The 23,966-nt window shown below is 37.2% G+C and overlaps 1 protein-coding gene across 6 annotated transcripts; it reads left to right on the forward strand.

Annotated features, from left to right (window-relative positions):
• Window positions 1-1,518: 1,518 nt before the first annotated feature.
• Window positions 1,519-23,577, forward strand: LOC105327373 (sperm-specific sodium:proton exchanger). 6 transcript variants are annotated; one of them, XM_034462327.2, is made up of 30 exons: window positions 1,523-1,966; window positions 5,395-5,598; window positions 5,784-6,044; window positions 6,319-6,456; window positions 6,694-6,810; window positions 7,250-7,411; window positions 8,805-8,913; window positions 9,307-9,450; window positions 10,554-10,725; window positions 11,040-11,121; window positions 11,937-12,039; window positions 12,618-12,837; window positions 13,091-13,188; window positions 13,299-13,359; window positions 13,636-13,890; window positions 14,160-14,354; window positions 14,685-14,886; window positions 16,637-16,785; window positions 17,187-17,312; window positions 17,427-17,525; window positions 18,390-18,572; window positions 19,412-19,552; window positions 19,715-19,829; window positions 20,141-20,223; window positions 20,342-20,524; window positions 20,957-20,974; window positions 21,214-21,231; window positions 21,824-21,927; window positions 22,084-22,101; window positions 22,452-23,577. In XM_034462327.2, exons 2-30 carry the CDS (start codon window positions 5,451-5,453, stop codon window positions 23,116-23,118), a joined length of 4,371 nt encoding a protein of 1,456 aa, XP_034318218.2. In that variant the 5' UTR covers window positions 1,523-1,966; window positions 5,395-5,450; the 3' UTR covers window positions 23,119-23,577. The 6 variants fall into 6 exon arrangements, with proteins under 6 accessions (XP_065941175.1, XP_065941176.1, XP_065941173.1 ...); XM_066085101.1 differs by lacking the exon at window positions 21,214-21,231 and having other exon boundaries at window positions 1,521-1,966; XM_066085103.1 differs by lacking the exons at window positions 21,214-21,231; window positions 22,084-22,101 and having other exon boundaries at window positions 1,519-1,966.
• Window positions 23,578-23,966: the final 389 nt, after the last annotated feature.

Raw genomic sequence — 23,966 nt, forward strand, 5'->3', positions numbered from 1 at the left:
AGAATCTTTCAAACTTTGAAGATAACTGTAGGGAATGGTTTTTCTTATTATTTAAACATTAATTTTACGAGTTATTAAATAATTACAAGTTACAACTAATTGTAGTATCGACACTTAAATAAATAAACATCGGTTGTAATTTTCAATGCAGTGTGGTTGCATCACCCGTATTTATAACCCCTACAGTAACGATAAGCATGGTAAGACAGTCGTGAGTTTTAATAATCACAACAGGGATTAATTGAGGCTGTGAAAACGTCTTTTCAATTAGATAATCATCATTTTACTGCATTTGGGGTTAGTTTACATAATGGAGAACTCAGAATACTGGGCGACTTCAAGTTCTCTTTCGGAGGAAATTCTGGAATAATCTACCACGCATAAAAGAGTGGAAACGTTTTTACTGGTTGTTTATTTCTGTTTTACCAAACACGACCAATGAAATTTGATGTTTTAAAACAAATGTATTAAAAGACGATTAGCTAAGTCGTACAGAGTAAATTTCCAGCGGACATCGCTAAAACTTGTATAACCGATGAGAAATTTGAATGCGCACTTCGGCGCGTAGAGTAATTGATCTAATGCGCCATTTTTCTCTTAAATGCGACTATGGCGCGTGGCGCAGGTCCTTCCCAATCACTGCGTATGATATAAGTGAAAATCTACACATGTAAACCGATATAATTATTGTTTCTAAATCTAATTAAAATAGTTTCTATAACAAAAAAACACATCTAAAAATCTTCGTTTTTCTTTGACCCCGATTTTGGAAACAACATCTATAATCTCGAGTAGAAATGACTCGTATTCGGTATATAATATCATTTATCATACTACATTATGACAGACTGTAATACCTTGGACCTAAATCTGACAATTTGGAAGACAAATTGAGATGAAAATAATGGCGCATCTTTGACAAGTGATATGTTTTTTTTTATGTTTTGAAAACCTGTTCTGTGTGTTTATAGAATAGCATTCTTTATACTTAGGCCCTAATATCAAAGCACCGTGTTATGATTTAAATTTTACCAAGTACTGCCTCCATTCCATTAGGTATAAACCTGCCGAGGGTACATGCGCATAATCATATACTCTCCTAAATTTAGATTAAGCATATTTAGACTGCTGTCGAATAATTTGATTTCGGTGATATTTGAAAATATTCCCCGACAATTGCCTCAATATACGTACTACACCGCTATTACATGTTTATGTATGAACAGACAATAACAAGTTCGGCGACACATTTCAGCCAGTTAGTTGTCAGTGGTCGAGATAAGTATGTCTGACGTCACATGGTGTCGTCTGCTTCTTTGCCACTGGGACAGAGAGTTCGTCCAGGTCAAAGCTTGTCAAACATTTATTGCCCCTTATAGAAGGATAATTAATTCCCCTAATTACACTCCATTAAGCCGGAAAATGTCCTGACCGAAGGATCTTCTACTTCGAAGCTTGATACTGAGGTTTAAAAATGACGTATAGGAATACGATTCTTGTTTGTTTTTTAACTTTAAAAATGTTACATCAACAGATCATTTGGAGGTTGTAATTATCTGTTTTTGATTCACGCTCAAAAACACTTATCTGATATAAAAGCCATAGAAATTCATTTTAATTTTCATTGTATATTCTGTCCCGATTATATGACGTTAAACAATTCTTCACGTGAAAATAAAGTTTCAACATCTTTCAAAGGCCTGCATTTAATGGCCCCGCCCAGCTGGTGCAATTAATAAGACTCGGCCATCCCTCGCCATTACTCGTTTCTAGTCTTATGATGCGAGGATATTAAGTCCGGTCGTTTGACAAAACCCCGCGAACATAAATCACACCATCTGGCGGGGATTAGGCGCTGGAAACAGGGGACATAACCTGGAACAATAGGAGACTCGGTGACTGAGTGAAAATGACACAGAATCGGAATCAATGAACACTGTCGGATATTGTACTTTCTTTTGTCAGGGTAAGTTACTACATCTTAAATTTCAAGGGTCGGGATGGATAAAGTAAAATCAATCTCTCTCTCTCTCTCTCTCTCTCTCTCTCTCTCTCTCTCTCTCTCTCTCTCTCTCTCTGCACGTACATAAACTAACTACATTGAAAATGAATTGCATTGAAGAGCAGTCTCGTTTTCAAAAGTAGTTTGTGTTTGTCTTGAAACATTGTGATGTTTACCGAAAAAATCCTTGATCACTGCATAAATTAAGTAAATCTGGAAAGTAGATTTCAAATGTTTTAAATTCCATAGGTTTTTCTATTGTACGCACATGCAGAGTGCTTATAACATGAAGGTATTTCGTGGAATAACTGCTACTGTATCGTTTCCTTTGATAGATTTTTCCTTCAGTTGTACAACAAAATGTACGTTTAAAAAGGCTTATCAAGACATTTTGCATCATAGATTTTGTATTTTTTTATTGGTTTGGGTTGATCCAAATTCGACATACAAGTATGCCAATTCAAAAACTTGAAAGATTTTATTATTATATTTCTTCGTGTTCGATCAGACGTTCTCCTATACAGTATACGGTGTGTGGCAAAAGGAGGCAATCCATGGTCAGTTGTTGGCACTCATTTTTTGTTCCTTTGCCAAGCAGTTAAATACTTGAAATTGAATTAATGAATTCATATATACATGGGCGGGCTAATGTATTGGTGAAAGACATCAACATGCATGTAATATATTTTCATTCGTTATAATTTAGCCGTTTAGTTTGAGAAAAAGAGATCCAAGGAAAAAATGTTATCTTGCGACTTCTTTGATCCCTAGCTAAGCTGTATTGAACTGTTTAGTTATGTTCGTTGGGATGTAGCAGTAATCCTCTACAATTAATGGGACAACATAAAGATCCAACGATTTTACAGTTTTCTCACAGGCTTATGCCAATTAAACTCTCACCATCACCCCCTCCTCTCTCTCTCTCTCTCTCTCTCTCTCTCTCTCTCTCTCTCTCTCTCTCTCTCACTGGCTTTTTATTGTGTGTAACTTAAATCTAATCGGTAAAGTTTAATTAAAGTGACGTCACAGTGAATGAATCAAACTTGCTTGACACCGATTGGTCGAAATGGACAGGTATCAGTGACAAGGACACATGTCAAGTTCCCGTCCCCACTTCCTCGCTCGACCGATGTTCTTATACGCTCTTGTATCACACGTACTCTATATTACAAGCTCCTCTAATTAATTAATATACATGTAATGAAATTAATAAGGACATTAATCCTGTCGTTATCAATAAAAACAAGAAGTTTTTGATCATGATGAAACGGCCCCCTCACTCCATCTCCACGAGTCGATTTGCGGTTGCATATACTTATAGTTTTTCATTCACTCTCGTGGTGTTTTCCCATGAATATGTAAATACTAGTTTATCTGGAAAATATAAATTTTGTTGTCATGTTTTGAAATCAGCAATTGACAAAGTGTTTTCTAACAGTGAGTGGAAATTTTGTGCCAGTGAATTAAATCAACGATTTCTACATGTATATATATGGATATTCCTGTAAATAGCTTTAAATGCTTAGAGTCTTTTAGGTAAGGCTATTATTTTACTGGTTTGTTTTTCTACTCTAACGTGCCAAAAGTATGTCAACCTTTTTTTTTATTGATCAAAGTAGATTCAATTTGCACTTTTTAACATACAATAAAATAGTTTTTTGACAACTCATATTCAAAATTTCATATTTCAAACACAACACGAAGATATTTTTCAAGTGCTCTACTATATATCCTTTGCAATATTAGAGCCGAAAAATCTTACTTTGGATTGTAAACATCAAATCTCAAGAACTGAAGGTGGGAAAATAATTAAATATGAAGCCAATAAAAGTCAGAGAAATTTTGAATTTATCAATCCAAGCCTTTTTAAAATCGGTCAAGGAGTTATTTTTAAATGAGTCTTGAAAAAAGTTGGTTTTCAATGAAATATTTAGTGAAAAAAAAGTGACATCCTTTTGGCACCTGACCGTACCTATGATTATTTATAAGTTATATTTCCTTTCTGCTTTAAACATTCTAAATAATTCTTCACAACAAATTAATAATCGGTACATTTGTAATTCCATACCAAAATTAATGACTAAAACACCTCCCTCTTAAAAAAATATATTGCATACGCCCCCCCCCCCCCCAAAAAAAAACAAAACAAACAAAGTTGAAACAAAAACTTCGCTTTGATTTTTCAATACAGTTACTTTCATTAAAGTAGTAAGTTGATTTATATCAAAGCATGTCTTCGCGGCTAACTTTCAGTTATCAGAGTCTTTTAATACAAAGAAAAGTGAAGTTGTGAGCGCATCAAATTAACGAGGCCGAGTACAGAACGAGTACGCACGCTTTCGCGCAGCGTTTCATTTGTATTGTGACGTCATCTTTTTGCTTGGTTGACGCCATGGCGTGATAGTTTCAACTGCAGATATTCAGCGAAATTTGTTGAAAATGGCTCGTTTAATGCGTAAAATTAATGTTATATTGTGGAATAAACATATCTGTCTCGAAGTATAAGCTATATTTGGGCTCGGGTCGAAAACGTGAAGAGGGTTCAGCAGGCCTAACCCTCTGTCACGTTTTCTTAACCCGCCTAAATATAGCTTAATTCATATATTTCAAGACAGTAACCATGTATTTTATATCAATGACCCTTAATATGTGATGTTATATATTTTTTTATTACTTAAATATGTCTGAATGCTTTAATATTACTATATAGATCACCTTTTCCGCCTTTGTCAAATAAAAAATAGCCATTATCTGACAAATCTGGGAAGTTGGGCATACAAAAATCAACTTTGATAAGACCCCTGGAACAAACCAGGAGGTAAAAGGTTTTTTTTATTTGACCATTTGATGCCTTTTAGCAATAAATTTAATATGTAGAACAGAAAAAGAAATCCCTAGGGCAGAAGTTTAAAAAAATGTGCAAAATTGATACATTTCAAGCGAAATCCCATAGGGTCCTATGTTAAAGTTTAACAAACTTTGAGATGACCCCCTAAACAAACGGTGTGGTAAATGTCTTATTTTTTAATCTTAGAATAGTAATTATTTCAGTAGAAATTCATGTAAAAAATTTCATTAAAAAATCTAGGGCAGAACTAATTAGACCCGGCCTCGTTAAATAAAATTGGTGGCGAAAATAAAGATAAAGGAGAGTTCGAGCAACATTTTCCGAAAAAAGAATCATACAAGAGATGGGTTACGGTCTGAAAACCAACCCTGATATCGAGGAGAGGGTCACATCTAGTCAAATATTGGGAATATTAATTACCGGACTGGTTGGTTAGTGCACTTCGCGCATATGACCTTGTGACGTCATGACCACAGTTATGGTGATGACGTGAATAATTTTGACTTCCGGCAGAATGAAAACAATGTATTTTCAATATTTACAGATAAATTCATACCGTAAAACTGTACAGAGAAGCCTGGCAGCAGAAAATCGTCCGCCATGCGAACAAATATGCTAACTGCACCTAATGCTACATCAAATTTTACACCGCCGAACACAACAAGAATACCCAGTAAAACTTACCACAATGAAGCGTCACATGCGCTCAACATCATATTTTTCATTTTCTTTTGCTGTGCCTTGGGAGGTGAGTTATAGATTTATATATTTTTTTTATATTATACATTTGATTTTTTTCTCGAAAATCATTACAGTAAACTTTGTAAGAGCTTCAAACATACAAAAATTTCTTCACTCAAAATGTGCTGTAAACAAACCAGAATGTTACTTTTGATATGCCTAATTTTTTTCCCACATGACATTCACTTTCAGCCCTAGTTAGACAGATCATCCATGGGCTGAAGATCCGGCTGCCCTACACTGTGGTGCTATTGGTCCTGGGGGTGCTGTTTGGGCTGCTATCCACAAACAATGCCACGGTCCACTCCTACGCCCGTGTGGTGGAGACAGACCCCCACCTTCTGCTGTTCATATTTCTGCCTGTACTTATCTTTGAGTCAGCGTTTGGAATGGAGGTCCATACATTTATGAAGACTTTTATGCAGGTTTTACTTCTGGCCATTCCTGGGTTAGGTAAGTTTTTAATCCTGCTTGTGTACAGTTTGATGTCTGCCTTGTTGCAACACTATTTGGAGGTTAAATTCAACATGCTGATAAGTTTTAAAAAATAGTTTTGGAAAGATGTTAGTTTGTTTCCAGATATTTTTTTAATATTGAAGAGGTCAAAAACGTAAAGAGACCTTTCCCATGAAATCAAACAATTAATCATTCAATCAATCTATGTATCAATCCATTAACTCCCCTTACCTTGCTATGTATCTTTCAATCAATGCTTTCTTTGATCCAGCGGTGGCGTCCCTGTTCACCTGTCTGCTGGCCAGGTACCTGTTTACCTATGACTGGGACTGGAACATCGGCATGATGTTTGGCTCCATCCTCAGTGCCACAGATCCAGTGGCGGTGGTGGCTCTACTGAGAGATCTAGGTCAGTCGCCACACACCACATGATGAAAAAGGATACTTAACAACAGTTTATTCATATGTGGACATCATAATACATTTTTATAACCGTTGAATCATTTAGATTTGTGGGGGCCAATTAATTGTTGTGCCTTGTGATGTAAACTGTTGATGAGGGGTACCTAACAAATAAACATATATCGGTTTTACAGTATCATAATTTTATTTTTATATATATATATATTTTTCCAACTATACTTAGGTGCCTCTAAGCAGCTGGCTATGGTTGTAGAGGGGGAGTCATTGATAAATGATGGAACAGCCATCGTCTTTTACAACGTCTTTGTTAAACTGGCAACATCAGAGGAAGGCCTCACTGGTAGGGAAAACACAAGTGATTAGATTTAAGTTACATGTACGCTTGTTCCTTTTAAACATATCCATATCATTGGAAAACTACAAAATATCATCATTTTATTATTCTATCAACTCTTTTAATCTTTTATTGCTAACACAGATATGGGTAAGATTATAGTTTCTTTCAAATCTAAACAGTATATGAGAGAGAGAGAGAGAGAGAGAGAGAGAGAGAGAGAGAGAGAGAGAGGTGTTTATACCTACAATTTAAGATTTTATAGACTAGTTGTTAAATAAACTGCGAGTATAGTTACTTTGTGTAGACACTTAATTAGTGTTAATTTCACTGTTCATGAGTACAGATATGTATATAACTATATGTTGTAGTTTGTAAACTTTATAGCTGTTTATAGGTAAAAAATGGTAAACACATACACTTTTCCCCTCATTGTCTATTTCAGGTGGAGAGATAGTGGTGGGGTTCCTACAGGTTGCCCTAGGGGGCCCATTGTGGGGGTTCTTTACAGCCAAAATCACTCTGTTCTGTCTGTCCCGAGTCTTCAACGATGCTCTGGTAGAAATCACAATCACCCTGGCCTCCACATACCTGACCTTCTATATAGGTAAGTAAAACATCCACATACCTGACCTGTACATAAGTAAGTTAAGCCCCCAAATACCTGACCTTCTACATAGGTAAGATAAGCCTCCACATACCTGGCTTTCTACATAGGTAAGATAAGCCTCCACATACCTGGCTTTCTACATAGGTAAGATAAGCCTCCACATACCTGGCTTTCTACATAGGTAAGATAAGCCTCCACATACCTGGCTTTCTACATAGGTAAGATAAGCCCCCACATACCTGGCTTTCTACATAGGTAAGATAAGCCTCCACATACCTGGCTTTTTACATAGGTAAGATAAGCCTCCACATACCTGGCTTTCTACATAGGTAAGATAAGCCTCCACATACCTGGCTTTCTACATAGGTAAGATAAGCCTCCACATACCTGGCTTTCTACATAGGTAAGATAAGCCTCCACATACCTGGCTTTTTACATAGGTAAGATAAGCCTCCACATACCTGGCTTTCTACATAGGTAAGATAAGCCTCCACATACCTGGCTTTCTACATAGGTAAGATAAGCCTCCACATACCTGGCTTTTTACATAGGTAAGATAAGCCTCCACATACCTGGCTTTTTACATAGGTAAGATAAGCCCCCACATACCTGGCTTTCTACATAGGTAAGATAAGCCTCCACATACCTGGCTTTCTACATAGGTAAGATAAGCCTCCACATACCTGGCTTTCTACATAGGTAAGATAAGCCTCCACATACCTGGCTTTTTACATAGGTAAGATAAGCCTCCACATACCTGGCTTTCTACATAGGTAAGATAAGCCTCCACATACCTGGCTTTCTACATAGGTAAGATAAGCCTCCACATACCTGGCTTTCTACATAGGTAAGATAAGCCTCCACATACCTGGCTTTCTACATAGGTAAGATAAGCCTCCACATACCTGGCTTTCTACATAGGTAAGATAAGCCTCCACATACCTGGCTTTCTACATAGGTAAGATAAGCCTCCACATACCTGGCTTTCTACATAGGTAAGATAAGCCTCCACATACCTGGCTTTCTACATAGGTAAGATAAGCCTCCACATACCTGGCTTTCTACATAGGTAAGATAAGCCTCCACATACCTGGCTTTCTACATAGGTAAGATAAGCCTCCACATACCTGGCTTTCTACATAGGTAAGATAAGCCTCCACATACCTGGCTTTCTACATAGGTAAGATAAGCCTCCACATACCTGGCTTTTTACATAGGTAAGATAAGCCTCCACATACCTGGCTTTCTACATAGGTAAGATAAGCCTCCACATACCTGGCTTTCTACATAGGTAAGATAAGCCCCCACATACCTGACCTTCTACAGGATGAGTTCAGCCTGCATTGAGGTAGAGCTATAATAATCACTAACTTTGTTTGTGTGTCTGTAGGTGAGGAGTACCTGGGTGTGTCGGGGGTGCTGGCCACGGTGGTCCTGGGGGTCACCATGAACTCCGAGAAGACCATGATCAGTCCCGAGGTGGAGCACTTCCTTCACAGGTAGAGATGGTCACACCAATTATACACCTCATTCTTGTGTCCAAACCATTGTGTATCGCTATTGTGTAATGATATGATATACTACAAATAACCTCTTTGTTTTAAAAAGCTTTTGACATACGACTAAATTTATAAATAACGTAAATTATTAATTATATAATTAAACCCGTGTAATGTAAATATAGATATTGCAGTAATTTAGAGAAAATGTATTGTATAATCTCTAGCTGCATTGACCAAATTGTCCATGAGACCAAAAAGAATTACAACTATGTTATAAGTTCTTTTATAAAACACAGCCTTGCTAAAGGTTGCCATAAATACTGTTAGCAGAAAAAATGAAACAAATATGTTGTCTTGCCTAAGGTATTGACAGTTGGTTTGTGATTGCAGATTTTGGGAGACCCTGGCCTACATAGCAAACACCCTCATCTTCATCATTGTTGGCATGGTGATCGCAGAGAAAGCCATTTTTGAAATCCACGGCATTGACTGGTTTTACATGTTCGCATTGTACTTTGGAATATTTGTTATAAGGTTTGTATCTCTTTATTTGATGGACCTTTTATTATTGACATAAACCATATTTTAAGACACTTAAAATGTCAAACAATCTGGATGGCAAGGTGCAGTTTAAGATACGATACATAACGGGGACCTAGAGCTATTTGTCAATGCTCGGCTGTTAGAAGTCAGTGTTATGTAGCAGTCTGACAAACGAGGTCATTAATGTAAGTAAAGTAATGAAAATAAACAACAATTAAGCGTGTGGTAATGGCCAGGTAAAAACACGTCTGACTTGCTACCTGTGCGGTGCAGAGCTGGGGACGTTTACAGTCCTATAGGTGTGAAGATAAGGGCATTCTCCTGTCTCACAGACTCCCAGTCTACGCCTAGGTGACTCGTAAAAAAGCATGTTATAAAACAATATTAAAAAGTTTTCATTTCTGTAGAAAGGTTGAGAATCTTTGGAACTGGCTATCCAGTTTCACACTTATCTACACGAATAAATATACTGTTTCTTTAGTGCATACAAAGTTTTGGGTTTTTTTTAAAAAGATTTTTTACCTACTGTCATTGATGTGACACGAAATAGTTATTTTTGGTCCTATTTTTAGTTTGTAGGCTTGTGAAGCTAAGATGGAGCATTTGCAGTAAATTTCAAATAAAACAAATATTTTGATCTTATTCCAGCTTAATTTCCATGGGTCAAATTAAAAGATAATTGGTCAAACTGTAGATAAATAGTTCTGCATAGAATGACATATACCGGTACAAACATTTTAATGGTGACAAGAAATCTGTACAGTAGTAGAAGGTCCCTATAAATGCAGTGTTCATGATGATTACACAATAGATTTATAACTAGGTGAACATCAGAGCAGCCCCCCTCAGGTGTTGGACATGTGAATTGCTTACTGTGAACATTTCTAAGTTCAACATGCATCAACTCAAAAGTGTTTGTGGGGGGGGGGGGTAAAATTAAACAGAATATTCATTAAAATGATATGAATGTGAATTTGCTGTCTAATGGACAGTTACACACATTATATAGGTATGGGTATATATATTTCTCTAGTCTGTCACAGTGACATGTGGTGAGGTGATAATGTATATTGTATTCTGTGTTCGTTTTGTAGAGGCCTGGTGATCGCCATCTTCAGTCCGATTCTACGACACACGGGGTACGGTCTATCCTGGCAGGAGGGTATGGTGATGACGTGGGGCGGTCTGAGGGGGGCTGTGGGGCTGGCCCTGGCCCTACAGGTGGCCCATCACGACGAGATCGACTCTGAGACTGTCGGCATCCGGGTGAGTAGACGGCCGATTCACTGCATGTGTGGTGTAAGGTGTAAGGGTGTACATACTGAAACGTTGTCTCATAATTGTGTTATTGTAGTTACTGGTATATATCTTGTAAGTCCTTGTATACATCAAATGACACAATTTTCAGTAGTTTTTTCTCACCTTGCATACCATCTTAACAGAACCTGAATTTAGTGCTCTCTGAGTAACAAGTACCTGTAGTTTCTGATTCATGTATCATAGTCTGTGACATTTCTGTCCATAGATTTTAGTCCATTTATCAAGTTTTGAGTTACCTGTACCTTTATTTTTACCTGTAGGTCCTGGTCCATGTATCGGGTATTGTGTTCCTGACTCTGTTGATCAACGCCACCACCTGCTCTGCTCTCCTCAATGTCCTTGGTCAGTAATCAAAATAGGGACTTTTTTTAATGTACTACCGTATAACGGGTAATTTTTACTGCTGTAATTTTTTAAGAATTTGTCATAAAATAGGGTGATTTGAATTTTTACGCGTTATTTTTTTACGAATTGGACATGTCCGTAAAAATTAAAATCATCTGTGGTAAAATGTGGAAATTTCACTGTGACTTTGTTACAGTTGACACATACATATACAAATCAGAAAATCGTTTTTCTGTTAACGATTCCTTATATTTATAGGTGAGTTTATACATTTACCTTTATTTCATATGTGATATACACTTTACTTACTCCTATTTATCTGGGTATCATCATTGATGTACACCATGTGCTCGTCTCAGTTCGATTTACCGGGAAAAAAAGAAAGACAACTCCATTTCAAAAAAAATTTCTCTCTTTCTTTCTTTCTCTCCCAACCAAAAAAGACATCTAGCTACTAATGTGGATTTATACGTAGTTTTAAAAAATACTCAAGACAGACTGAAAGATCTGCACTGTTATCACCACCTAACCAAAAACGCCCAAATATACCTACATGTACAGCCGTCAGGGACTGAGCTGAAGGTCATGAACATTACTCTCATACGTACGATGTAGAAATTTACGTGCGGTGTTTTTTTACTTCTGTGAAAATTTACTCGTTTAATTTTTACGGATTTATATAACTCGTAAAAATTAGCAGCACGTAAAAAATACCCGTTATACGGTATATTATAGCAAATTCATCTTGTTCCTTGTGCTGAAAAGAATCATGATTTTATAACTCATGTTTTACAATTATGATAATTTTGCAGGAATGAGTGACATCTCCCCTGCCAAGAAAATGTCCATGGCCAACTCACTGCGATTTCTGGAAGACATGCGGGAAAAGACATTAAACATGTTAAAATCAGACAGGTAAAAACTCACGGTACCTTAATCAGAGAAGTCTAGACTTTCCTGGTCATATAGATGATATATCTGTAGGTCCAGCACCACTCTGCTCAAGGGAGCTATAAGTAAACTTCTATTCACATTTGGTTGTTTCAGTACTTGGTATCTTACATTAAATCATTTGCTGAGTTGTCAAGATTCTAAAGGACAATAATCTTCTGATATTAGTCATAATTTACACAAAAAGAATGTTGGGGAAAGTAAAAATAAGATATCAAAAGTGGGCTTGTTTAACTTTGAAAAGCACCATTAAAATTGTCCAAACTTTCTATTTACTATCATATAGTAAATGATTAACATTGCAAACATATTGCTCATATTTATTTATTATTTTATCATAATTCATTTGTAATGTACTATCTCATTTAAATACATTAATTAATTTACATAAACCTTAGCATTATGAATTCACCATGAAATTTTTGGTGGTTTGATGCTCCGAAATTGAAATTTTGCATAAAAAAAATTTTTTGCATAAAATAAAGAAATCTACAACACACATATGATAATACAACAAGAAAGTATCGTTGACATTTGATCAGGTTTTTGGCCGACGCTGACTGGGACACAGTAGAGAAGAGCTGTGAAATTGACGACCCGTACATCACAACGCAGGAGGAAGCTGAGGTCGAGGACTCGCTGGACGTCCGGCCGAACTCAATCTGTCCGGAGTGTGATGCCAAACTCCCCGCCCAGTACACTCGCAAGGAGCTCCGGGACATGACCAATGAAGCCATCCTCAGGATGCTCAAGGCAGAGAAGGTGATGTACTTTATATGTCAATCTGCTGTACAATAACTGTCAATCCTTTGTAAAGTACTGTTCAATATTAAGCTGTACAGTTTATCATGGTTTATGTTGATCTGTTGTACTGTACCTGTCAATCTATTGTACAGTTCTTTTGACTAGCTATGGTAAATTACCATGAAGATGATCTTAAAGCTGCCAAAAGAAAAGTGATAGTGATTATTTTAGTCACCCTGATTTTTTATTTATTTGTTTATTATGATTTTAGATGAGTTACTGGCGACAGTTTGAACAAGGCATGCTGTCGAGGGAAGCCGTCCGCAAACTTCATGACTGTACAGATACCGCCGCAGACAAACAGGGGAAGTAAGTCAGGCTGTCAATGATTAATCGGAGCACCAATATTAGGTGTATACTCAGAGAACTCAAGATACGCTTTTAGAATCAGTTTTATTAATGACCTCAACTTATTCCAGATTCTTAGATGTAGATGAAATCAAAAAGAGCTGGGAAGTGCCCAAGTTTTATGTAAATGTGGTAAGTATTTAAAGAACAGAATGTAGATTTATGCTGTACTTGTTTACAAAGTTCTGATGTCAATATATACCAATGTACATTGCAAGTCCGCATGGCCATCTGTCTAGTATGATCTGAAATTTTATTCCCAATTTCAACTTTGCAAATTTTACAAAAATTTAATTAAGATGTTGCATAAATATATTTCAGAGCTCTTTTTAATGTTGGGGTCAAGGTTACTTAAGAACAACCTTGAAATCAAAACTCACATTCAGATTTCTGTTCTATTAATTCCAGAAAAGATTTGTGCTGCGTCTGATAGGTCAGGTTACGATACCCGCCCCTAAGTCGGAGGTGGTGCGACACCTGTACACGGTGACCCAGCACCAGGCCTTCTACCTGACCATGGTCTCCATCATCATCATCGACATGGTCAATGTGGCCTTCTCCATCGTCTGTCAGTACCATGACGACTGGAAGGACAAACGCAACATCTTCCGCAGCCTCAATGTCATGTTTGTGGCGCTCTACATCATGGAGTGTGTTGCCAAGGTAACAGCATTAAAATTGAATTATTGATGTTTTGGGGAAAATCTATAGTTTGAGAAAAATTGTCATATATAGTTTATAGGCTTTTGATTTTAAAATATACATGTACCTTTCAAAGGAAAACAAATTGTAAAGGTAACAAAATATTTTATTTATGATACCCATATTAATATAGTTCCAGTGACCTGTATTATCCCCCATTGACTTGAGAACTACTTATTCCCCCTTTTTTACATGTGAACTGACTGACTGTATAATTGGTTTTTCAACAGGTGCTTGTCCAGAGACAGGAGTACATCAGGACCGGCTGGAACAAGCTGTGTCTGGTCATCATCTCGCTGGGTATGCTGGACATCATCATCGGCTTCTCCCTCCCCGCTGTGTACGGTGAAGATCACAATGCTGTGGCCATCATCATCGTCATCTTCCTCCTCTTCAGGGTCATTAGACTCTTCCGGCTGCTGGAGGTCAGTGATAGATGTAAAATAATTAGGACAATGCAATTTGCCCAGTCTTAAATTTGCCTGCTGTCAACCAGGGCAAAAGGAGTGAAATTAATAGGTAGACAAATATTTCACTGTAAACAGTACATGTATGGATGTGATTGTGGCTTTATGATTTAATGGTGGCTGTATAATTCCTGCATACATGTTGTAGTGTGGACATTGATCTTGAGAGAACAATTCTTCTTTTAACGAAATGATAACAAAGACATCTTTATAAAAATACCCAGAATTTAGTAAAATATGAATGGTATAACCAGATAAATTTACAAACCATGCATCCTCCTTGTTTAGCCGCTGATGCCTCTGATTGTGAAGCTGTTGAAGCGACAGATCAGTAAACAGTTGAGTTACGGCTATGACGTTGGGCGGGGCTACGTGGCGGGGGAGGAGGAAGTCAGGAAGCTGATAGATCACATGATCGACCAGAAGGACATCGCCAAGAACCTCAAACAGTCCAGTGATAACGGGCGGCTTGACGTCATCCGATGTCTGGGTAAGTGTCTGAAGCAATTTGATGATAGTCTGGGTAATTGTGTAACAAAACCTAGAGAATTGTTGTTTGGATGTAATCTGGTGTCAGAAAAATATTCAGCAGTCTTTAAGAGTTCCTTGACTTAAAGCATCAGGATGTTAACTAATGTCTAGGTACACTAGAGTTGACTGTTCAGTTTTATCATCTCTGAGAGGATTTATTTTGATTGTCTCTGAGAATTGACTGTCTATTACAATTGTTTCTGAGAGGACTTTTTATTACAATTGTTTCTGAGAGGACTTTTTATTACAATTGCATGACTGTCCATTACAATTGTTTCTGAGAGGACCTTTTTATTACAATTGTTTCTGAGAGGACTTTTTATTACAATTGCATGACTGTCCATTACAATTGTTTCTGAGAGGACCTTTTTATTACAATTGTTTCTGAGAGGACTTTTTATTACAATTGTTTCTGAGAGGACTTTTTATTACAATTGCATGACTGTCCATTACAATTGTTTCTGAGAGGACTTTTTATTACAATTGTTTCTGAGAGGACTTTTTATTACAATTGTTTCTGAGAGGACTTTTTATTACAATTGCATGACTGTCCATTACAATTGTTTCTGAGAGGACTTTTTATTACAATTGTTTCTGAGAGGACTTTTTATTACAATTGCATGACTGTTCATTACAATTGTTTCTGAGAGGACTTTTTATTACAATTGTTTTGGAGAGGACTTTTTATTGGGAGTTGATCAAAATCAACTCTCCTATGCAGTTACTCAGACAAACGGAAAGTGAAACAGTGTTTGGACCTCAGCACAAATCATTGCTGCTGACAAGACTTAGTTCTTGAAAATAATTGATAAATTCGATGTAAGGTATGCTAAAGCATTGTTTTTCAAGGAAACTTATTTATAAATAATTTGAAAATAGTCAAATTTTAAATGGTACGAACAATTTAAATATTTTTTGTAGTCGTATGCATTCCTACGCCAGAGTTCAATATAGTCTCGTTCAACTCAACGCTCGGCTGTCTCCGTAAATCTTTGTCGGAGATTTACGGTGTTAGCCGAGCGTTTGGTTGAACGAGACTAGAGTTCAAAATTGCTTGGATCCATACAATTTTCGAGAAATATTTCTATTACTGATAAATAGTTTGATTGAATTAATTTTATCTTGAGATATTATTCAACATGATTCATATGGGGGTTTCTCGACATTCTTGTCGAAAAAATCCAAAAATTCATATTATAAAAATGTGCGTAGGACCTAATTCAAATTAGAAACTACATGTACTTGTCATGCAAAATAACATATCATTGATTATAAAATAAATAAACATCGACAAAATCAACTCCTGTCAGTTCTTCAGTACTTTGATTATGATTGCATAATTGTTCATTACAATTGTTTCTGAGAGGACTTTTTATTACAATTGCATGACTGTTCATTACAATTGTTTCTGAGAGGACTTTTTATTACAATTGTTTCTGAGAGGACTTTATTACAATTGCATAACTGTTCATTACAACTGTTTCTGGAGGGACTTTTTATTACAATTGCATTACTGTTCATTACAATTGTTTCTGAGAGGACTTTTTATTACAATTGCATGACTGTTCATTACAATTGTTTCTGAGAGGACTTTTTATTACAATTGCATGACTGTTCATTACAATTGTTTCTGAGAGGACTTTTTATTACAATTGCATGACTGTTTATTACAATCGTCTCTGAGATGTGACTGTTTATTTTGATTGTAGGCATGTTACAGAAGCAGCACCCTGACATCGCGCTGTCCATCAAAACACGTCAGGCGATCCGCAGCGTGCTCAACAACCTGAGGGATGGCGTCCATGAACTGCTGATGGATGGGATCCTGGAGGAGGCGGAGGGCACCAAGCTAGAGAAGGTAGGTCAAAGGTCAAACAGAAGGTTAGACAAAGGTCAACCTTAGAGCTTAGATCAGACCAAATGTTACAGTCAAACTATATACAAAATTTAAAGAGAATGTCTGACTTGATGAAAAGGTCATAGAGAAGGTCACACTGAGACAGGTCAAGGGAAGTTCAAAAATGCTCAACCATTGGTCAGACAAAGCTCGATCTTAGGACAGATCAAATGTTATGGTCAAACTATATGGAGAGATCAAAGAGAATGTCAGACTTACAAAGGTCATGGAGAAGGTCAGACCAATACAAAGGTCAAAGAGAAGCTAGTTCAAAATAAAAAGGTCAATGAAAAGGTCTCTGGCAAATTTAGTGTATGATGAATTATTTTGTTTGGATTTTGATAAGTTGGTGTTTGTTGTAGATGATAGAAGAGAAGATGAAGCGGCTGTTGAGTTTCCCTCCCAGTCTGCCCCTGCCACCTCCTGACTACATGTTGAAGCATGTCTTCTGGCTCCGAAACGATGCCAAGCTCATAGCCTACATCAAGGTAACCCATGTTAAGAATATGAACACCATCTTGTTTTATAGTTGTACATTGATTCGGAACTTTTGCTTCAAGGTTTGAGACACTAATACAATCTCTTTTTAATGTCATTTGCAGAATCAGGCCAAACTAATCAGTTACAACTATGAGGATGTGATTATCTACGAGGGAGACCCGCCAGGAGGGATTTACATCATTGTGTCGGGGATGGTGCGGGTAAGTCTCCACCCCGGGAACCTGTATAAATCCCCAAACCTCCTCACTGACTATGATGCTCGGTACATGCTGACATTTCTGTTACAGATTACTAAAGCTTTACAATGTGATCACTTGTGCCAGGTCTGTATGTCCTCATTATTATAGGCTATTCCAGGGACTGATAGTCTAGCTAGTCCACATTCAGTGCTTTTCTCTCCATCTCTAGTGAGAGTTTTGTTTTACAGCTATTCTATGGATAGATACTAGAATACTAGGATGCTCACCCACTTTTTTGTTTCTTTCCCTTATCTGCATTTAGATTTCATAGCTATTCCACAAATAGATATTGTCCCCACATACAACTTCTTTTCTTTCAGAGCTCTTGGTAAGATTTTACAGCTATTCCATAGAGAGATTTCTGTCCCCCCCCCCCCCCCCCCCCCCTACAAATTTATCCACCTTCCGAGAAAAGATTTTGTTGAATTTATTCCACCAATTTGTTATTTGATTTCCCTAAATTATTTTCTCTGTTTTCTTTTCTCTTCATCTTCTAAGGATAGATTTTACAGCATTTCTACACACAAATTATCTGCCTTTTTACTGTGTCTGACTCTGTCTGTACCTGGTAGTTAGATTTTACAGCTATTCCAGAACATACATAAATTAATGACCTTCTGTTTTTTGCTTCTTTCTCTTCTGTAGTGAGATTTTACAGCTGCTCCACATATTTATAGTTTAGTTCTTTATCACTTTCTTTCCTTCTGTAGTGATTCCACTTGCAGATCTGATTTTCTTCAATCATTGCAGGCTATTGCTTACTTGTACATTTACAGGTTTCCAATATCCATGTCATCTAATATTTGTAAATATAACCTTTAACAGCTGGAGTCCACCACACAGCCTGGTAAACCAATCATCTACGAGGGTAAGCCTGTCAGTGGGTCAGGGCTGCAGGTCAAGGCCAATCTGATTGACTTCTTGACCTCGGGAAACATCATTGGGGAGATGGGGCTGCTGACCAAGAGACCGCGGTCAGCTACCGTCACCTGTGAGACAGCCGTCCAGGTAAATATCCTAGTACAGGTGTTGTTTCTGTAAATATATAATATTGTTATATTCAGTAGTATATTCTCACTATATAACTCTATATAGACGAATAGTCAATAATTGTAATATTAGCTCGTCCGAAAAATATTGACCGGTCAATATTTTATTGATATTGACCGGCTAGGAATAATATCTAGAGAACATTCCCTCTATTTCAAATAATCGCCTCTGATTTGTTGATTCGTAAACGATGACGTAAATAACTCTTCGCGACTCCAAAACAAGGTGACGTCATAATAGACGGCCAGTCAAGGCTAGTAAACAACGGATGCGCAATGCGACGGTTTGCTATCATAACGGATATCAGGATATGCGAATAACTGTGAAGTAAAATCAGGTAGAACATCTGTATGATAATTCTTACGGTCGGCGGAATATCACCAGTGACCGTTTGATGCTGAGGATATTTTGGAAATGAACTTTGCACAAAATTGATTTAGTGAATTCTTTGTTGAGCTGAGAAAATTAAGGCGAACTGTTTTCAATTACTTTCTTAAATTTTGGTTTGTTTCTTCATATAACAAAACAAATGTTGACTGTGTTTTCGGGCAACATTGATTATATTAGCCCCCTTGAGACGAAAATATTGCCCTCCGCTTCGCGTCGGGCAATATTTCGTCCCTCGGGGGCTAATATAATCAATGTTGCCCTCAACCCCAGTCAATATTTGTATATTGTGTGTTGTATGTGTTATTTCTGTAAATATATAACATTGTGTTGTAGGTGATGTTTCTGTAAATATATAATGTTGTGTGTTGTATGTGTTATTTCTGTAAATATATAACATTGTGTTGTAGGTGTTGTTTATCAGTGGTGAGGACATGGAGAAAGCGTTGGAGGAATTCCAGGACAGCGAGCCATCACTGGAGTACCGACTCTGGCATGTGTGTGCCAACCGCATCGCCACCTCCATACTGATGAAGCAGACTGCCTACCAGGTCAGTCCGTTTGAGCAATCTAGGTCTTACTGGGCAGACAGTCATTGGTCGGTTTGCCTGTTACTGGTTAAACAGCCTGTCATTGGGCAGAAGTTGCTTTATCTGTTGATGATTTGGAGAGAAGGAATCAATGCTGTACATGAACTTGTTTGTTTGTTTCAGGGCTGGACCAAGGAGAAGATCAAGCTACAGCTGGAGAACTCCTACCTGCTGGACTCGGATGACATCGATGTGTTCACAGTCGACTCGACCATGAGTGATGTAGTTCTCATCAATGGTGTGTACTTCATTACTTCTACTTGTAGAAGACTTTATAAATCACCAAAAGGTTAAACTAATGTTAGGCTTTGATCAAAAGACAGGGAGTTATAAGATCCAGTGTCATCCATTGGACTGGAAGTAATTATCTCTGCAAATTCTTGTACCAAAATAAATTTTTTGATGATCAAGTCATTCCTACTAAGTTTATTGCATGTCAGTACTTTTATTACTTAATTTGATTAAATTCATTATTTTATTTTCTTCAAAGTGACAGCAATCTTCATAATACATACTGTAACAGTGTCTGCCTTTTTGTGTTTTGTGTAGGACATGCCCAGAATGTGTTCACTAAAGAAGGGTTTACAGCACCCTGCTACATTCCTTGGACCGTTCTAAAACTAGAACTACTGGTACCTATCAAATCCTGTCTTTCCTTTCTTACAAAGAAACTTGAACTTAAATTTACTTGAAGTTGATATTATAATGTAAATGGTGACTAAATGAGTCCACCTGCTCTGTTTTTTGCAGCCAGAGAAGAGTCATAAAGTGGTGCTCCTGATCGTCCCCACCGAGATGGGCCAGCCCACTCACTCTCAGCACGTGTCGGGTCACGATGCAAAACACGGACATGGGGCGTTTGTCCGCTCCATCAGTCAGCTGTGTCTGAAGCATGCCTCCAACCACCGGACCAAGGTCATGTCCAAGTGGAAGGTAAATAAACCCCACCCCGCGTTTTCCGGCTTCATCCGACCACGCCTAAATTCCTGTCCATGTGTGGCCCCACGCTCAATGCTGCCCCCCTCTCCCCATGGAGGTAGTAGACAGAGAAGGCAAACCCTGGGGGCCAACCCTATCCTAGAGGATGAGGAGATGGAGGGGGAGAAGTGACCCACTCCCTGGGAGGGGGAGTAATGATACACACCTAACTGTTGCCCAAGATCTGTGCCAGAAACTGTGTGTGTCTGACCTTATAGTGTCCGAGTCTTCTGTGTTCTGTCTGTTTGTGACGTGTCTGTACTGAAATCAGGCGTTGTGTTTCAAAATCATAGATAATAAGACTCTAACAATAAATATTAATTGGAAAAAAATAAGTTATATGGTGTGGTTCATACACTTTGAAAGCTTTGAAGTTGTGTGTTTCAGGCAAATGAACATCTTCAGGTATTTTCATTATTCAGATTCTAATTTCCATTGTATTTCATATTTTATATTTTTTTCCTCCATATTTAATACATTAAAAAAAAAGCAAGCATTAAAAAATTCAAAAGCAAAATTATGTAACTTATTCTCTTATAAATTTTCAAGTAATGTTATGAGAGTTTCAGAGCTCTGTACATTTGTGCCAATTACAGTAATTTGATATATTACAAATCTTTGTACATGTATTACAATGATTGTAGCAAATAAGGACAGCAGAGGTTCCCATTTTGTCAGTTATTGTTGTTGTTTGTGTTTTAAATTTGGAAGTCCTCAAAAATTTTAATATATTATTTTTGTTTACTATTTTTTATCTTTATTCATTTTTTATTGCCATGACAATCTAAAAAAAAAATGATATGTAATTTGTTACTTTACTACATACTAACATTTCAAAATAATATTTCTAAAAATTAATTGCTAAATATCTAATAATCAAGAATGCTACTTAATTATTTCTTAATGCATGTACATTCATTAAGTGATTTATTTATCCTTTAATTAATCAGGAATCTCTCAAAAAGAATTGTAAGAAGAAGAGGTAGGCCATTGATCTATGAACTGCTCTGGCTTCACTGCTTCAATGTTGTGTCCCCAGCAGAGCTAACACAAAGCTTACACACAAACTGTCACCTCACAGGGCCTGTGTGGCTCACCAGAACATAGCATCCTTGTCTTAAGCACTCTACCACACTTGTATTAATGTTTATAGATTTGTGTATCTGTATTTGTGTATTGACTAACACTTCTGGTGTTTTGTAGAGGAATAGATTGTAGCCACAAACTCACAAACTAACCGACTAATCATTGCAGAAAATCCAGCAAGCAAAGAGTCTAGGGCTTTTGTCCAGCAAAAATAAGGAGTTATCTCCCGATCCGAAAGCACATGTTCAGTTCCAACCCAAGGCTGAGAACCGGTAAGTGCTGGGAACCAGGTCAGTGAGGAACTAGTCAAGTCAAAGATTTGTAATGTAACCAGTTTAAATTCAAGTCAAATACTTGTAACATTCATTCCAGTACATTTCAAGTTCAAGATATTTGGTATATCAGGATTATTTCATCTTTTATCACAGCATGTTATGGTTGGACAGGTAAATTGTGTTGACAAGCTTTGTGTAAAACAATCCTCGTAATTTCTGTTCATCTAACCTTCACTTTTGCACACATTGCACTGTGATTGTACACTCTTCAGTTACTTGTGCAAGTTAATCATTTTGATATCTTCTTTGTTCATGCTCCTAATTAATGAGTTGTATTTTTTCAGTTTAAAAGAGTTTTGAATTTCTCTTTTGAATAATGTGATGTAAACAAATTAGTAAACAATAAATATAATCATCTATCTTACCTTAATGAAACACTTGATTTAATCTATGGACTGATTTTTTTTTTTGCTTCCATGATGAATTGCTCAAATCAGCAGTATGATTTTCCTTTCTGACAGGGAGAGAGTGTTATTTACAGGAGCCCGTGCCTCCACCCCTGGGCTCCTAGAAGGGCGACCACTGAGATCGCTGTCCCTGGACAACCAGACGGTCAGTAACACGGAGCCAATGGACATCATACAGAGGTCAAACAGCGTGGACCCTGGGCCTTCTAGCAGTTCCTCCCTCGAAATGGACGGCAGCTCCTCCAGTTACAATAACTGTACCTCAAACGCAAAGACTAACCCTAACTTCATTCTCCGCTCTAGAATTATTGAGGAGAACGAGCAGCTTGTTTCTCCTGTTGTGTCTCCTGTTGAGAGCCCCGCCCTAGCTGTAAAGGAAAGCAGAAAGAAATCGGGGCATGCTGTGGTTAGCCCCTCTCTCTCAGTGAGTGACAGGGAGGAAGCGGGGTCTGACCCAAGCTCCTCCCCTGGACATCCTGTGAGTGACCGGAAGGACTCTTTGACTGAGCAGAAGCTGAACAGTGTGTGTAAGATTATCAGTAATGGTGTACCTCGAATTAAGTCTGAGAGTGAACAAAACAGGGATATAGTGAGTGGTACACAGGTGGACAGTGTGACCCCTGGGGGTGGGGGGACAGAAGGGACCTACGTCTGTACCCTGACCATCAACAATGAACAACCCATGACATCTCCCCAAGAGAGAGAAGAAACCAAATTCTGATAATATGATCTGACCGTAACACTGAATCCAAAATGTGAATTTACTATGTATACTCTTATTGAAATGATTCTATATGTACACTCTACATGTCAATTGTGATATTTCAATTTGTCATTGGATGTTTACATTCTTGTTAAACAAGCGTAAAATATGTTTAATGTATATATATGCATTACATGATTGTATAGGAATACAACTACTCATTTTATGTGTAACATTGAAGTTCATAATATATGCAAGTTACATGTACATTGATTACCGGTATTTTTTTTTCTGTGATTGTAATACCGTTTTATGTATTATGTGCCTCATCTAAATCTTTTGTACAAATGTACATGTATCCTTTATTCGACAAGTCTATATTTTGTATTTAACACATTCTACAATGTCAAAAGTGCTGCCCAGAACAAGATACATGTAGTATTAAAACGTAATCAATTAAAATGTAATCAAAGCATTTCGTCTTATTTAGGTTTATTTTGGTATAAAATATTATATGCCATTACTTATGCAGTGATACCAGTATTGAGGAATCGACCAAATTGTTCCCATTTAAATTACATATCAATTGAAATCATCATATGAGTTTATCTTTGGTATCACAAATTATGCAGATAAATTGAGGAATTTCACCGATTTGTTCCTATTTAAAAAACATACATGTAATGTCAAATGCAATAACAGAGTATGGACTACACATGTATGTTGGGTCCCTTTGGAACTGATCAGTTTTAGATTTCTTTCCAACAGAACCAGAGAAACCTCATACTGACACTATGGTAGAAAGTCACCAGTGTGTCTAGGAAGGCTGATGTGCTACATTCCTCATTACTTGTATTTACATTATG

This window comes from Magallana gigas, chromosome 5, assembly GCF_963853765.1.
Source record: "Magallana gigas chromosome 5, xbMagGiga1.1, whole genome shotgun sequence".
Taxonomy (NCBI): Eukaryota; Metazoa; Mollusca; class Bivalvia; order Ostreida; family Ostreidae; genus Magallana; species Magallana gigas.

Excerpts from the sequence above, each read along its gene's own strand:
- LOC105327373 (XM_034462327.2), top strand. The coding sequence starts at position 5,451 with ATGCGAACAAATATGCTAACTGCACCTAATGCTACATCAAATTTTACA. Across the intron at positions 12,040-12,617 it reads AACATGTTAAAATCAGACAG|GTTTTTGGCCGACGCTGACT; the intron begins GTAAAAACTCAC and ends ACATTTGATCAG. Across the intron at positions 14,355-14,684 it reads GACTCTTCCGGCTGCTGGAG|CCGCTGATGCCTCTGATTGT; the intron begins GTCAGTGATAGA and ends CTCCTTGTTTAG.